This window comes from Haemaphysalis longicornis, unplaced genomic scaffold (assembly GCF_048455015.1).
Source record: "Haemaphysalis longicornis isolate Haplotype H1 unplaced genomic scaffold, Haemaphysalis longicornis Haplotype H1 scaffold_3, whole genome shotgun sequence".
Lineage (NCBI taxonomy): Eukaryota > Metazoa > Arthropoda > Arachnida > Ixodida > Ixodidae > Haemaphysalis > Haemaphysalis longicornis.
In genome coordinates, this window is record NW_027526335.1 from 12,183,474 (window position 1) to 12,198,905 (window position 15,432).

General features: G+C 47.8%; 1 protein-coding gene across 3 annotated transcripts in view; it reads right to left on the bottom strand.

The window, feature by feature from the left end:
* Nucleotides 1-2,748: 2,748 nt before the first annotated feature.
* LOC144173963 (flavin-containing monooxygenase 5-like) overlaps nucleotides 2,749-15,432 on the bottom strand; it is a 56,627-nt gene continuing 43,943 nt past the window's right edge. For all 3 annotated transcript variants that reach the window (XM_077702345.1, XM_077702344.1, XM_077702343.1), the window contains exons 4-7: nucleotides 12,653-12,911; nucleotides 6,728-7,089; nucleotides 4,154-4,361; nucleotides 2,749-3,387 (exon numbers count right to left, since the gene is read on the bottom strand). In XM_077702345.1, the coding sequence (XP_077558471.1) occupies nucleotides 2,932-3,387; nucleotides 4,154-4,361; nucleotides 6,728-7,089; nucleotides 12,653-12,911 (1,285 nt within the window). In that variant the 3' untranslated portion in view covers nucleotides 2,749-2,931. The remainder of the gene's footprint in view (nucleotides 3,388-4,153; nucleotides 4,362-6,727; nucleotides 7,090-12,652; nucleotides 12,912-15,432) is intronic.

A 15,432-nucleotide genomic window follows, 5' to 3' on the forward strand; every position in this document is an offset into this window, starting at 1 on the left:
CTTCGCGTAAAGCCATAGGAGCGGTACTGAAGGGTGGGTAGGGATACCGGGATATTTCCGATGGGGCCTATTACATCCGGGCATTTAAGAGGAACAAGGAGCATTTTCAATACCACACAGCCTGGGACATAATGATACTGCAGTCGGCGTGTCTTAGGGGCTCAAGGTGCACATAAAATTAATGAAAAGATGCTATCTGCTGTTTCTGATTTAAATGTCTTAGCCATCTTAAACCATTCATGATTGGACTTGCGCAAAACAAACGGGGACGAGGAAGGAACGACAAGAACAAGGAACTGGTTTAATTTCTTCCAAGAAATTAAACCAGTTGTTAGAGTGCGCTCGTCCTTGTCGTTCCTTCCTCGTCCCCGTTTGTTTTGCGCAAGTCCAATCATGAATCGTTTCCAACTAGGCCGGCTTGCTGTGATGCATCTTAAACGATTCCGACGAATTATCGAAGTGACTTTGTGAATGGGGCCTGGAAACTTTTAAGTTTCACGCACCCCCGCCGAGGTCTTCTTGTTCAATGCGTGAGCATTCCAGGGCTGCTGCCTGCAGGAGACCACGCCCCCTTACGTGGCGTAACGCATCGCTTTGTGTCAATAAAATATCCTGGAGACTTTGTACTTTGATATAACTGCCTACAGTGCGCCGAAAAAATGTCTTTCCAGCTATGCATGTGCGTATAGTGCTGAATATGCACTCAAAACGACTCGGTTCGTAGCAATTCACATTACTCTGACTTGGCCTAAATTTTTAAGATTGTTTTTTTCACATTGCTCTCACTATTGCAGTGAAGGCTACTCAAGAAGTATGAAATATGCCCACGTTTATTTGAAAACAACAACAACAACAACAACAACAACAACAACAACAACAACAACAACAAACGTAAGCCCTCTTTCCATGGACCGATGCCTCTGTCTAAAGTCGGAAGTGCGATGGGAAAGAATGGGTGTGCTAGATTAAAGTGAAGAAAAATCCAGTTAAATGCAGCCTTCAATGCTGCTTCTCGAATGACTGAGATTAGCAAAGGGTCAAGCATGTGTTTGCTGTGAAAAACTGGAGGGCGCTTGAGCTTCGCATTTGGGCATGGGACGCGGTGGTGTTGTTATCGGGTCCCGTTCGCGATCCACCCCACCGGGCGCGGGCGCTTAACCGCACTCCATTTCACTACGGACAATCAAAGTTGTTTCCTCCTTGTGTTACCATTTGCTTGTCATGCTCATGAGTCACACATGGCGCCCGCGAGGGGTGAAAACGTTCCGTTTCTGCTCGCACGCCATCTAGTGGGACCGCACCTTACGATCCCGAGAGAGAGAGAGAGAGAGAGAGAGAGAGAGAGAGAGAGAGAGAGAGAGAGAGAGAGAGAGAGAGAGAGAGAGAGAGAGAGAGAGAGAGAGAGAGAGAGAGAGAGAGAGAGAGAGAGAGAGATAGCTTTTTTTTTCTTCCAGAAAGCCAGAAGGGAAGGAGTGGGATTTCCCTGCCCTTCTTTTCAGTCGTCGGCCAGGAGTCCTTGACCTCTGGCGGCTTCTTCAGCTTCTTGGATCAGTAGTTGCTGTAGTATTTCTTCGGAGCTGAGCAGCGCCGTCTCCCATTGCTCCTCATTAAATATGTTTATTCTTCGTATTTTTGCTTTTGTCTGCATGCCCATATTATGTGTTTGAGGTCTGCCCTTTGGCCGCATGTTTTGCAAAGACCGCTGACTGTGTCGGGGTAGTAATAGTTATACAGAAGTGGGTTAGGGAAAGTTCCTGTCTGTATTTGTTGCCAAGCGATGGTCTGGGATCTATTGAGATTGTCGTGAAGCAGACGAAACGTACAAAATACAATTTGATATCACAAAGTAGGCTCTTTAGCGTTTTATACCGTACGAAATCTTTCGTTTCTGCTTGACTATATTCGGTTCGCTTTGAAGAAAAAGTTGAAGTTTGCATATTTCCAACAATAGCTCAACGACACCACGAAGAACACCAGTACCAGATCCTCCTGAGACCCGAGACATAACGAAGTAAAAAGAAGCTATTTTTTCTTAATATTTGAATTTACCTGACTACAGAGATAATTCTGATGTCATTCTTTATTTTCTATGACGATTGTCGTGTGCCTTTGAATACTTTTACCTGCTGCATCTATAGTGGTACAAGATTTCTCTATACGTTGTGAGTGGGTCTCCGTCATCCGCTGTTTAAGCTGGCAGTGTGTCCGCAGGGGGTTGGGGGGCTCGGTAGACCAGTTCTCTAGCAGCCTCGTGTGCGACTTCATTGCCAGGCATTCCGGAGTGCGCTGGAGTCCAAATTAATGCGGTTTTGGCTTCGGGGTCTCGTTTTATGTCGCTAATAATATTGTACGCAGTTGTCGAGATGTAGCCGCCGCCGCCGCCGACCCTGGCTTTCCTGAGACACAAGGCTATTAACGCTGCGCATTCACATACGCTGGACTAAAACCGCGTCGAAGAAAGGTGAGAATAAAGCAGAACAAACGCAAAGAAGTGTGACGGATGCTACCAGAATGCTTACGTACTATCAGCGAATTCCTCATTGGAGTTTCCTTGTATATTTTTTATGTTATGTTGAGTACATTACTCTCATGGCTCGGCAGACTGGTCCGTCCACAAACGTTTCTTGTTAATTTCGTTCATGGATTCTTGTCCGCACTTATGCCTGAAAAGCAACATCGTGAAAAACATACAAGAAATGGCATTGAAAAACAAGGTTTAAAAACATTTATTGAAACTAAACTTGTCTTACTTGTATTTATTTTTTACAACGTATGTATTGTCGTAACAGTGCGCCCAGCCATATCCAAAATAACATCGTATCGTACGCCGACAAGCATTTCACGGAAGAAGCCTCGTAGTATATATCCCTGAGTTGACGTGAGCTGACGTTGTCGACGAAACATCGTGGAATTCCGCTGGCGGAGCGTTTTTCACGCGAACAGGTAGCCCGCCAGCAGCGGCACGACGAGCACGCACACGGCCACAACGACCACGGCCATCTCGAGGGCGTGCGCGAGCACTTTGTCGGCGTTTAGCGTCTGGCGAGGAAACAGCGCCGACGACTGAACGTCGCCGCCATCTTGCCGCCTGGTCCTGAGCGGCGTCAAGATGCGCTGGTGGGTTTCGAGCACGGCCTGCGCGGCCCCGTGCCACGCGTGCGGGCCCTGCAGCCGGAACATGTAGGGCACCTGGGGTCCCGTCAGGAGCGCCCAGAAGAGCTTCGGCTGGCGAAGCAGCGCCAGGCCGAGGCTCGGGTCGGCGCCGATGCGCCTGGCCACGTCCCGCGTGTACGCCATGTAGTCCACCTGGATGGTGTGGCGCGCGCTGGACACGTAGCGGCGCCGCTGCTGGGCCTCTGTTCTCACAATGTCCGAGAGCATTTCCTCCTGAATACCAAAGGATTCGGGAGATGAGGTTAAAGGGATGGCAACAGTCAAACGCTGTCTCAACAGTTTTCAGGCGTCTGGCGAGCACAATTTTTGGTAATTGAAGAGGAAAGAATGTCACGCACAAGCGGAGGGAGACAGGCATTCGGTGGGATTGGCGTTGACCGCCTCGCTACAACTGATGTTTCAATATGAACCTGCGCTGTATAAAATGGCGTTTTCCCCCCATTTCCCTTTTTTAGGGGCACTGGCATGCTCAAGAGGAGGCTAAGTTTATAGGGGGTGGAGGGAGGGCATGTGACCACAGGGGCACTGACTCGGTTTATTGTTCAATTAAGACCACTGAAAATTGAAAATTATTGTTCGTTCGCAAGTGACAACCTCACAAACTCGCACAAATTAGACATCCGCTCTTAACACGGTCAGCCATTTTGCGATGCCGTTCAGAATAAAAATAATCTATTATACGGTTGCTTATAGCGCGCCCCCATGAATGGCGAAGTTTTTTTATTAATTTTCAGTTGTTGTTGTTTTTTTTGCGTTAGGTCGCTTTTCACTTCTATCTCTCCTTTTTTTCGTGTTCCGGCCCCCTCGGAAACGAAGTCCTGCGTACGCCATTGCCCAGGGGGCAGCGATACGGCGAAATAAAGAACGGTGAACTTTATTATTGCGACACCATCAGTTAACCTGTTCAGGTCGAAAATCCGGCTTCTTGGACAAGACAAGCCCCACAAAATGGTTTACAGATGATGAACAATCAACGTGCCTTGGAAGGCAGCCGCGAGTTGCCCAGGAGTACCTGGACGACCCAGCGTGCCTGGATCTCTGCGATGGGGTTAATGGCGCCCAGCGGCTGGATGTAGCCAAGGAAACTCAGCGTCTCGGGTCGGGCCAGGTGTGCGGGGAAGACGTACTTGAAGAGCTGCAGTCGGTTCCCCTCGACCTTCAGTAGAGAGTCATCCAGGAAAGGAAATCTGGAAAGAGAGCGTGGAAAGCGCGTCAGAGGTTGCGTCCCAACCAGCGATCCTCAACGAAAGGTGAAGGACAGACAAATGCTTGCCCTCTATACTCGGGTACAAGTTAATTAAGGAGGACAACGGAGGTTGCCGCTGTGCGTCATAACCGCAGCCGGATGTTACTTTGCGCGGAGCAAGTAGTGCGTTACTGGGAATATTTTGAACATGGCAGGAGCCGTTTCCATGATTTTTCGGACTTAATCCACTATAAACGACTGCAGCGACGACAAACAAACTACGTGATAAGAGACAGTTGATATCACGCACTCATAGCAATCTCTTTTCAAAACGCGTGCTCGTTGACATCCGGGTCCGTCGCTTAGGCGGAGTGATACCGTACGTGAGCTATTGCCGTTCTTAACTCGTTCCCGAGTATACCACTGCATACGTCCATGAGCGCCACAAAGCTGCAGAATTAATATTTTAGAGGCTTCCTGGAGAGTTAAAGATACACGTAATAGAGATGTATTTACGTCGTATAGGATCCTGTATACTATTAACCAATATTTCATGAGGTCACTAATGCTACCAAACTTGAAGTCATTATATTGTATCTCCCCTGACGTATATATTACGCCATTCGTATAAATGGATTCATGGTTCATCTCATTGATTCACGGGTTTTCAGTTGATGAAGTGACACAGGTTTGTGGTGAAAAATGATTAATGCTCATCTCTGTTCGTATGATTAAACACAGAAGCTGTAAAAAATACTGAAATGAAAATGATATTACAAAAAGCATGACAAACACGCTTTGAATTTCAATTTAACAATTACTTTATATATTAGCGCATTGACCACGGCACCCTCCGTACGAATGCAAGAAACAAACACGGTTGTTTCTAAACGTGATTTAGCTTTCTTCTGAACTCATCAGCTTGACCATACTTGGATGGGCTATATAAATGTATACAGTTTTATCCTAGCAGAAAAACATCGGGCTGTCTGTTCCATTTCGGCTTTGCGATGCGGCGGGAACGGATGAGGAACGGCGGTAAAACCTTTTTGTATTAAAATGGCGTTTGATAATTATTTACGATACTTTCTGAGATGAAGTTTCCCACGGTAGTTAATTCATTTGAGTAGTCCAACGTCATATAACTTGTTTCAGGAAAGTTCCGGTGAAACTCGAGTAACCGTCGTTTCGTGTAACCATGCTCTGCCCCTAGAAGCCGATGCAGCAGGAGAGAACACGGAATTGTTTACCACTCCGCGGCGAACGTAATAATAATCCCAATATGCAACTGAAACTGGAAGTTATAATAGAGCCGTCTTACTGGCGAATTCTATTGTGATTATTACAAAATATCTACATCAGATCAAGCGCTTCAGAGCGACCGCGAGAGAGTTAGATTGTCCGCTAAGCGTCTACTGCTGACGGAACACGACACGAACATACTCCGAGATGTGAGCCATGCGCAGCTTCGTCGTAAAACTATGGCACCTATGTGGCAGTTGCGGACAACTGCCTCTCAAGTCTTTGCCTACAAATGACTGGGTGCTTAGGCGAAAAGACATGTGCGGCCACATCGCGCGGGGGGCGTGTGGACGGCTAAGCGAAAACACCTCCTGGACCTGGTCGATGACCCGTTGTACCAGCACTGCCAGGCGTACGTCCAGACCGTGCCACATCTGGTCCTCGAGTGCCCCAAGTTTGCGACAGGGAGGGCCGAACTGTTGGCAGCCTTCGAAAGGAGGGCTCTGCCCCTCGAAGAGATCCTGTGACCGCCGGGCAGTGCCAGAGAGCGGGACGGAGTCCATGAGGCCCTGGGGTCCTACCTGGACGCCTCGGAACTCCTCTTGGCTCTCCGCTTTCTCCCGAGGTACTGAACTATCCGTGTTTTTTTTTTTTTTTTTTGTGTGTGTGTGTGTGTGTGTGTGTGTGTGTGCTTTTTTTCTTAGTGTTCTTAGCGTTCGGTCTCTAGTCTGGTATATATAGTGTTGTGTCTTTAGTGTTGTATTTATTGTACATATATGTAATAATTACCCTTGTATTCCCTTCTCTCTCTCCTCCCTTTCCTGCCTACCTGTGTTTCCATCCCCCACACCCCCCACCAGTAGGCGTTCCGGTGTCCACCCTTAGGGGAGACAAACTACACCTGCTGGTGGTCTTTCCTTTCTACATTTTAACAATAAATTCATTCATTCATTCATTCATTCATTCATTCATTCATTCATTCATTCATTCATTCATTCATTCATTTTCATTCATTCATTCATTCATTCATTCATTCATTCATTCATCTACGGAAAATACACCTCGGGGTGTTGTTGCATGTATACCGCGCAGGACTATCGAGTCCCCCCCATAGCGAGGACCCACTTGATGTGGTATCCGGTGGCGAGCACGATGTCGTCGACCTTGGTGTCCTCCGCTTCGCCCCGGAAGCGCACCCCGGTGTCGGTGACCTCGTCGAGGTCCCCCTTGAGCACGAGGGTGCCGCTGAGCAGCCTGTTGGCGAGCGCGTCGTTGATGGTCGGGTGCTGCTGGAAGAGGCGGTGCCGGGGCCGGAGGCCCAGCAGGTCGTGGTTCAGCAGTAGCTGGCACTGGCGCTCGGCCATGGCGTTGAGCAGCCACAGGGGCAGCGGCTGGAAGTAGCGCCGCTGGATCAGCGTGTCCATGGGCAGCCCGTTGGGCGCCACGCGCTGCAGCACCCACGAGCCGCGACGAGTGCTCAGGTACACCTGCAACGAGCGAGCGAGCAGGGTGGACGGACATGGTTAGTCTCCAGACGACCATGCGGGAACGACCTCGCTCATCAATAATACGCGCTCAAATTTACAAAGGACGAACACTTAAGAGACCCACATCGCGATCAAGTGTTATTCGTCTAAGTGGTGAGTTTATGTACATACGCCACGAGTTAGCCGAACGTGCTACGCGCAGGCTACGTGTTTGCGCTACGTGTCTGTGCTCCTTCTCGTGTCCTGCGTTTTGTTTTCGCCCGTTCTTTTTATGAACGCTACGGTAAGGTAGTTGTCGAGCCCAGTCGAAAAAGACGACAAGAAAAATTTCTGCAATTTGTCGCATTTTCGCGTGTCGTACTGTCGTCTTGTCGTATTCTTGTCATGTCGTTATTCTGATGCTCTGTCGTGTGTGGTATTCCTGTCCTTATTTTGATGTTCTGTCATGCTGAATTCCTGTATTGTCGTGCTCCTATATTCCATCAGTAGTTGTATACGGTTTGAATGTTTTTCCCCAGTGTGAAGAGTAGCGTAAATGACAGTTCTGTTTTGACTGCAGAAATGCTTGCCGTTGAGAAAATTTACTTTGTTGTTACGACAGAAATGTGTGTCGTAACAACAGATGACTTCTTTTGTCACAGCAATGCTTTTCGTCGTACGACAGGAATCCTGGTTGGGTTTTTGCGGTATTACTGTTGTTATTTTAGACTGAGAAGCCATCACCACAACCACCACTATCATCATCATCGTCGTCGTCGTCGTCATTTTACTTGTCTGCTGGAGGGTGAAGGCCTATCGTAGATTTCCGACTAATCCCATCCTGCCCTACCACAATCCATCTTTCTCCCCTCATGAACCGAACATTTCTTTTCTTTTTCTGCTGGACACACGTTTTTTAAAAGCCAAATTTAAAAGGCGGTGCCAGCTTTCAATCCAGTCAATTCAGGTTTCTGCACCATCTTCTAGAACGCAGCACCGTACCGGCCCTGTTGACCTGTTTCGCGCTAGCTCAGAGTTCGCTCGAGCAATCGGCCATGTATACCTTCCGTATTGAATTCCTTATCCCTCGCTGGCTTTCGTTGTTCCGAAGTCTGAATAAGACGAAGTGTGAACAGGATTGTATTGCTGCGTGTAAGTGCTCCCCTTTTTTGTTGTTTTTTGTTGTTGTCGTTTTATTTTATAACGGTTTGCAAATGACTTTTGTCCTGGATATCTGAGTTATGAGACGTTATATGCCCGCGAATCCTTAAAGTTTCGCCCTGCGTGATGGAGGGTGGATACTCTATCAATGAGCTTCAGGCTGGAATGTGCCGTCAAGCTAACAGACTACGAGTAGGTTGCTGTTGTTATTCCCTCCCCATTCTTTTTTGAGTGCATAGTCACGTGATAGACTGCCCAAGGAACGGGAACTTTAAGGAGTAATACGTCAACTTCATTAAAGTATGAAATGGAAACTTGCGCCAGAAAAAAAAAAAAAAACAGACATGAAAGGGAATTTGTGATGAAAAGAAAAAGTGAACAATGCCACCGGCAAAAAGAAAACGGATCTCATTGTCGTGCCGGTCAAAGTACACTCGCCCAAAAAAGCTCATTACGTTCGGCTATTTCGCCTCCCTTCCAGAACTCCTCCGATCTGAAAGCGCCTTCATCAATATTTGTATACATCGTCAATGGCATCTAGACCCGGAAACGTTGCTACGATGGTACGTCTCACTGGCGGCAAATGTACCGCATGCGCTTCCACTGTCTCAATGCCACTAAAGCAGCTGTCCACCACCTTATTTGTTTCTGCCCCAAATTCACTCGTTACCGCAAATTCTCATTCCCTATAAATTACCCATGAACGCCCATAAGCTCTCATACTATCGACACCTATGTCCTGTCACTCGATCATAGCCCGATTCTACACCCAAAGTAGCCTAGCCCTAGCCGTCTGAAGCTGCGAGTATGCTCCCTGCACCAACGCCAACGTACACCTCTTGCAGGACCTATCAAGCTCTCTTCACCCCCAAGGCCCCTCAGCACCTTTCTTTAATCGGGCCTCCTCCCCTCCATCTCGGGTGAAAAGCGCTTTCCCTTTCCTGGCGGCTGGCGACTGCGAAACACGATGTCTTCCTGCTTTTCTTTTTCCCGGCCACGCGCGATGCCTTCTGCTCTTTGTACTTTGATTTCATTGAGCGGCAACGGCAATACTACCAACATCCTGTCCGTCCGTATACCATCCCGTACCGAGCTTCAGGCGCCGCGTCAGTCTTCGTTAGCGATTACGGTTGCCGCGCGTTTATTCTCTCTGATCCGCCTACGTTCGGCTCGCACTTTCCTCATTGCGCGCGTGGAGTTGCGAAATTTAATCTCGTTGTGGATGGGCGCGCCGCATCGTAATGAGGCGGTGCTTCTATTCAAGAAATAAATACCTGCGCCTTTTCTTCTCCATGCGTTAAATATAAGGCTCTCTATAGTTTCATACGTTCTCACGTGCACGCAGAGCTTCTGTGAGGGGGACCAGTTCCCCATCAAATTCGCTTGTCGAGAATAGTCGAGATTGGCAGGACTGACGTCTTGTGTTTTCAATCCTACTGACCTGCTTAGTATTCAAGGTTGTTTGGCATTAGTTAAAATATTTTACTGAGCTTTTCGCGCCCAAAACCGCGTGTAAATCGAGTTTTTATTTTTCCTTATCGGCGCTTTGCAAAAGCAGATGCTGCAAGGAGACATCCAAATTGGTGTCTTTGTTGAGTCAAAAATTTCCCCAATTCTGTAGATACAGGAACACCCAGACTGAAGGACAAAACGAATACCATAACAAAAAAAAAGTATGCGATTTTCGCCGCTCTCCCACGCATTTCCACACTTACGTTCGCTCGACCATGAGCCGCAGGAAATCACCTCGAGAATTACGTACAGGACCTAAACTACGTGTGCGCACATTATCCTGTCCGCGTGCCTATCACCTTCCGGCACCTGCGGTCGCGCGTGGAAAAAAATTTCTCGGGCCACTTAAGTCAGCCTACGTGCTTTTAAGATGAAAGCCTGGCGTACTATTGCGACGGGTATCATTTATATACCCTTTCAGCCGTCGACACTGCAGCCATGTAATTTTACCCCCATCAATCTATCTTAATCCACGATACTCAAGTTTAATCGATTTAAATCTTCCTTAATCCAGGTCTTAATCCGCACTAATCCATGTTAACCCACCTTTATCCACCGTGGTCCACCACACTCCACCCTAATTAATCTTAGTCAATCTTCTTATACTTTAGCCCCACCTTACTAACCATTACTGTCAATTCTGTGGACCAGACTGCAGAATAATGATAAGCTTTGTTCTGTGGTCCAGACCATAGGGCGATGTTCTGTTTTGAGCTACAGCTAAAAGGGCTCCGCTCGTCGGCACCATGTAATAAAGACAAAAAAACAAAAAAAGGTTCCGAGGCGCAGTGGTCGTCTTGGGTTTTGGCGCTAACGTCCTGAGTTCGATTCTAGCAGTTAAGTAGTTTTTCCTAAGTAAATATTTTGCTGTAACAAGTTTTGCTAAGTCAATTTTACGTAATATTTATGTAAATAGGTGTTGATTGGTATTTTTAGGTCTCTTCAGACGAATGAGGAAGGAACGAACGTTTATTGAAAACAAGACTTTTGGTGTCAGTGATTGGGGGGGGGGGGGTCCCTAGTTTAGGGCTCCACTGAGCCTCGCCTTCCCTTAGGCCAGGTTGACCTGATGGATCTGGTCTTCCAGGCTCGAGCTGGCCAGGGCTGCCTCCTATAGCTCAAGTTTTTCTCTGGTGGCTCTTTGTGAGGGGGGCGGGTATAACGCCCTGGCTTCCCTGAGTTCCTCCAGTGTTTCCTCATAGCCATAGGTGAAAAGCGGCGTGCTGTCACCCGCCCGGTTCGTCAATTCACGGGCAGTACTGTTAGCCGCTTCATTACCCACCAATCCCTCGTGACTTTGGCTCTAGGTCAATCTGGGCGTTCCATGAATTCTTTGCTTGATCTTATTCACCATGTTTGCTGCCACTCGTGGTACTCTTCCTTTAACGAAGTCCCAGCGTGCTTGCTTGGAGTCCGTAATCATGTGCACGCTCTTCTGCTATCTCTCTCCGTGGGCGAGAGCAAGGGCTCTTGTTCCGGCTTCCGCTTCCTCGGCAACTGTCATAGATTATAACCACAACCTAGTAGACTGTTTGCCGAATGAGGAATAACTATACCATGCACATGGTACAGTCTACAAAATAAACCTGAACATTACCTTGTGGCCTGGTCTACAGAATAATTCTGCACATTATCCTGTGCTCGTGATCATCATCACGCATTGGTCCACAGAATAAGCCCTGCCTTCATTTTGACTTGCTTTCATTGTTCTTGAGCCACTTTAATCTCACCTTAACCCACCTTACTAGTCATTACTGTCAATCACTAATCAACAGTTAATTCCTACTGTTCTTGCTATTATGTGCTCCCTAATGAGTGAACGAATTTACAAAATAAATGTTGCTAATTCTTCATTTATTTCATTGCATTCATTAAGCCGCACATTTTAACGTACCTAACTGTTTCTGGAAGTGACATAAAGAACTTAATTACTACCTAAACCTCAGAGCAGGTTAGTGAACGTTTCAGCAAACTTTAGCATTGCGGAGCTAGTAACACTAACTGATGTTCCCATTTTGTGTTGACCTAGGATCATTAGGAACAGAGCGGCTAATGCATGTCCGACACAATCATCTACAGCCGACCTGAGCCTGAGCCGCCCTGAAGTCGTGAGAGCAGTGTGATCACGTGTATTCAAAAGCAACGACAGGAAGTGGTCTGTAGTTGAACGCTGAACGCTGAATTTCGCTGTTTCATTTCCGTATAAAGTGGCAAGCCAAGCTCAAGCTGGACTTCTCCATGTCGTTAAAGTTATCTCCCCTTCCTCCCTCCCTCCCTCTATCTATCTCTCCCCTCTCTCGTCTCTCTCCCCTCTATTCCTCCATTCCCATCTCTCCCCGACCCCAAGACATTGGATCCCGTCCTCTGCTCCTGCCCTGCGTACGCTGGTGCCGGGAACAAACTAGTGTCTGGGTACCGGCGGCTGGTGATACCCTCAAGCACTGCAGAGGACATCCTGCGTCCTCGGGGTCCCCTCATGCTGCACCGAGGGGCCTTCAGGCTGCTCCTCTCGTATCTCGACGAGTCGGGCCTCAACACCCGCCCATGAACTGTCGAAGCCAGACGCCACCCACCATCCACCCCCTTTTTACCCTTTTTGTGGGCCTGTGTGTGTATCTGTGAGTGCGTGTGTACGTAAATAGTCTGTACATTTAATAGCCTGTTTTCATATTTAATTTTTCATTGCCCTTTCATTGCCTTTCTTTTTCTTCAATGCACTTTTTGTCTCCGGCGAGATCTGTGCCCTCTGTCGAGAGGCAAAACTTCGCCTCGTAAATATTTTCAGTTTAATAAACACCTTCTTCCTATCTCTATCTGAACACGGTAAACTTGATGTCTTTTCTACAGCGGTACAGGCCACCATAGCGGAGGCAGAAGTTCAACGCCCAGTGAGTGCGTAGAGGGGGCGCACCTTTTTCGCGAACAGGCTGGCCTCGGTGGCGACGTCCATGGCCGAGTTCCCGGCCCCGAGCACCAGGAGCCGGCGGTCGCGGAAGCGCACGCAGTCCTTCACAGCGTGGCTGTGCAGCACAGGGCCACCGAAGCGCTCCAGGCCACGCAGGGATGTGGGCGTCGCCGGGAAGGCGTGGTGGCCCGTGCACACCATGACCGCGTCGTACCACGTGATGCTCACCTGGCCCGACACGAGGTCCCTCGCCGTCACCGCCCATCTGCGGATACGAAGACACCCGTACGTGCATATGTGCACGAGCCGGAATCTCACGAAGAGCTCTCACCATCCGTCGGTCCGTCGTATGTTCGTGGGTTGTCGCCGTTGTTGCAAACAATGCACTTACTTCAGCAATGCAACAACTTTAGCATTGTTAAGATGCACAGGAGGTGGAAGAACTTCTTCAATTAAAACTAGGAGATCAGACATTGAAAATCTTTTTCGGCTATTGACCGACAACAAATGATGCGTTGCTTCCTCAGGCATAGGGGCTTAAAGCTAACATCTCTTCTTCTCGACTTCACCCTCCTCCCCCAGATTTTACTTTTTGGAACGCAAAAAAACACGTGGCGAATTTTGAATTTCAGACGTCAGGCCGCAAATACGAATCGACAATAGCTGGTACAGTCAATAGATACTGTCATTTCTTGTACACAGCAAGGTAAAATGATTATCGATTATCGATTATCGTTCACGCCAATTCATTTGCGCCGTGTTCCACTGCTCGAGCCGTCTACCGTTTGTTACTATTGAACTTGGAGCACTGCCACGAGGGGCGCCGGGAGTGCTTTTTGTTTTTTCACGGCATTTTTCTCTATTTGTTATCGCAAAAATCAAGCAGACATATATTTTTAATCAAAATAACAATGCAAATAGCACTTATGTATTGATGTATTACCTCAAATATGCTTGGTGTTGTCTTTTTGTTCAACAATTTTGACAAGAATAAACGTTGCCACCACATTTAGTAGTTTAGAAATGATTTGCCTAAATAAACTTCTCTTTCACGAATTCTGTTAACTTGTGCACGTGTGCTTGCCGCTTGCACTTCCCCTTGCTATGCTGCTATGCCCTCTACACATCACTGCACACGCGTTACCACGCCTCGAATCAAAAAGCCTCGACCAAGAACCTGTATTGACATTTTGTACGAAATACTTTGGACAGACTATCCACGGACCACGCCTTGTACTTGCCTTTTCTATGAATGCTCTTATTGATTGATTTGATTGATTGTAGGGTTTAACGCGCCGACGCAACGCAGGCGATGAGGCGCGCCGTAGTGGAGGGCTCCGGATTAATTTTGACCACCTAGGGATCTTTATCGTGCGCCGAAATCTCGAACACACGGCGTTTTTGCCTTTCGCCTCCATCAGAAAAGCGGCCGCCGCGGCCGGGAATCGAACCCGTGACCTCGTGCTCAGCAGCGCAACGCCTTAGCCACTGAGCCACCGCGGCGGGTATGAATGCTCTTATATTGACTCTGCATTAGTTACTACAACGTTCAACACAACGGAATTATTCACGTAAATGACTAAGGGCCATAGGCGGCTAAAAGAAAGTTCCTATCATTATTGTCGTTTCCAGCCTCCTTCCCCTCTTCCTTACCATCCGTTCGCTGCAGGACGAAAGCATCTCCCAATCACCTCAACCAGCTTTGGCCCTGCGTCAGCCGAGTATACAATCTTCGTTCTCAAATTTTCTCCTCCAACAATTTTGCCCCCGGTTGCTTCTTCTCCGGCTGTTGAAACAGTGTAACTTGTGTTGTGCGACTAATGTGTGTATTTTGCTTTGAATGTCATGCCGAGCTAATCTGGTTGTCATTTTATTTGATCCAGAGTACCGTCTGCATTCTACAAGCCAAATTACACAATAGGTTTTCACAAAGGCACATCAAGCGCCTCAAGAACAAAACGCTTCCCGCGGTGGGAATCGAACCTGGGTCCCCCGCGTTAAGAAGTCGACGTCTATCCGACTGCGCCATTCCGACACGGTCGAAGCAATCTGGATCAGCGACTTTGACTGCGACTCTGGTTGAACAGGAGAAAGCTTTGCGTTTTAGCCACCTTTCTCTTGAGGAAGGGGCTTTGATTTTTGATGGGACGAAAGAATCGCTTTTTCTCTACGACAGAAGCACAAGAGCGGAGTTGGCTTAGGGCGCTCCCCAGAAGCGCCTTCCTAGTTCCGCTTCACCGCACACTATTGGAGCAGTGCGAAAAAGCCTGTCGCCACAAACAGAGAACGTCTGTGCATGTTTTCGATTTCGAAATATCTCGAAAATTATTTCGAAATTCTCGAGTAGTGCAATTAGATTGAAATGCGAGTCGAATTTCGCGTTATTATCTTCTATGTTTCGAAGTTTCGACTATTGGCACACCCCTGATGTTTCCAGATTTAAACCTATGAGCTTTATGCTATGTTCAGACTACCGACGTAACAGCCATATCATGAGCTATGGACGTAGAAAACCAACGTTTCATGCACTTTAATTGGCTGCGACGTGAAATAACGTCATTATTTAAAGATATTAAGACAGCTGCGACGAAAGTCTGAACCCGGCATTACCTGTAGAAACTGAATCGCTTTTTGGAGGTCTTCTGCGGATCAGACAGTACCAGTAAGCAGTGCCGCTTCCCTGAAACAGTACTTAGAGCGTGAGCATAACAATATCATCGGCTCCTGCTGGGGGTAACTACCGCACCTTCTGCGGTTTCGTTTGCGGGGCGCAAGTACGTAAATCG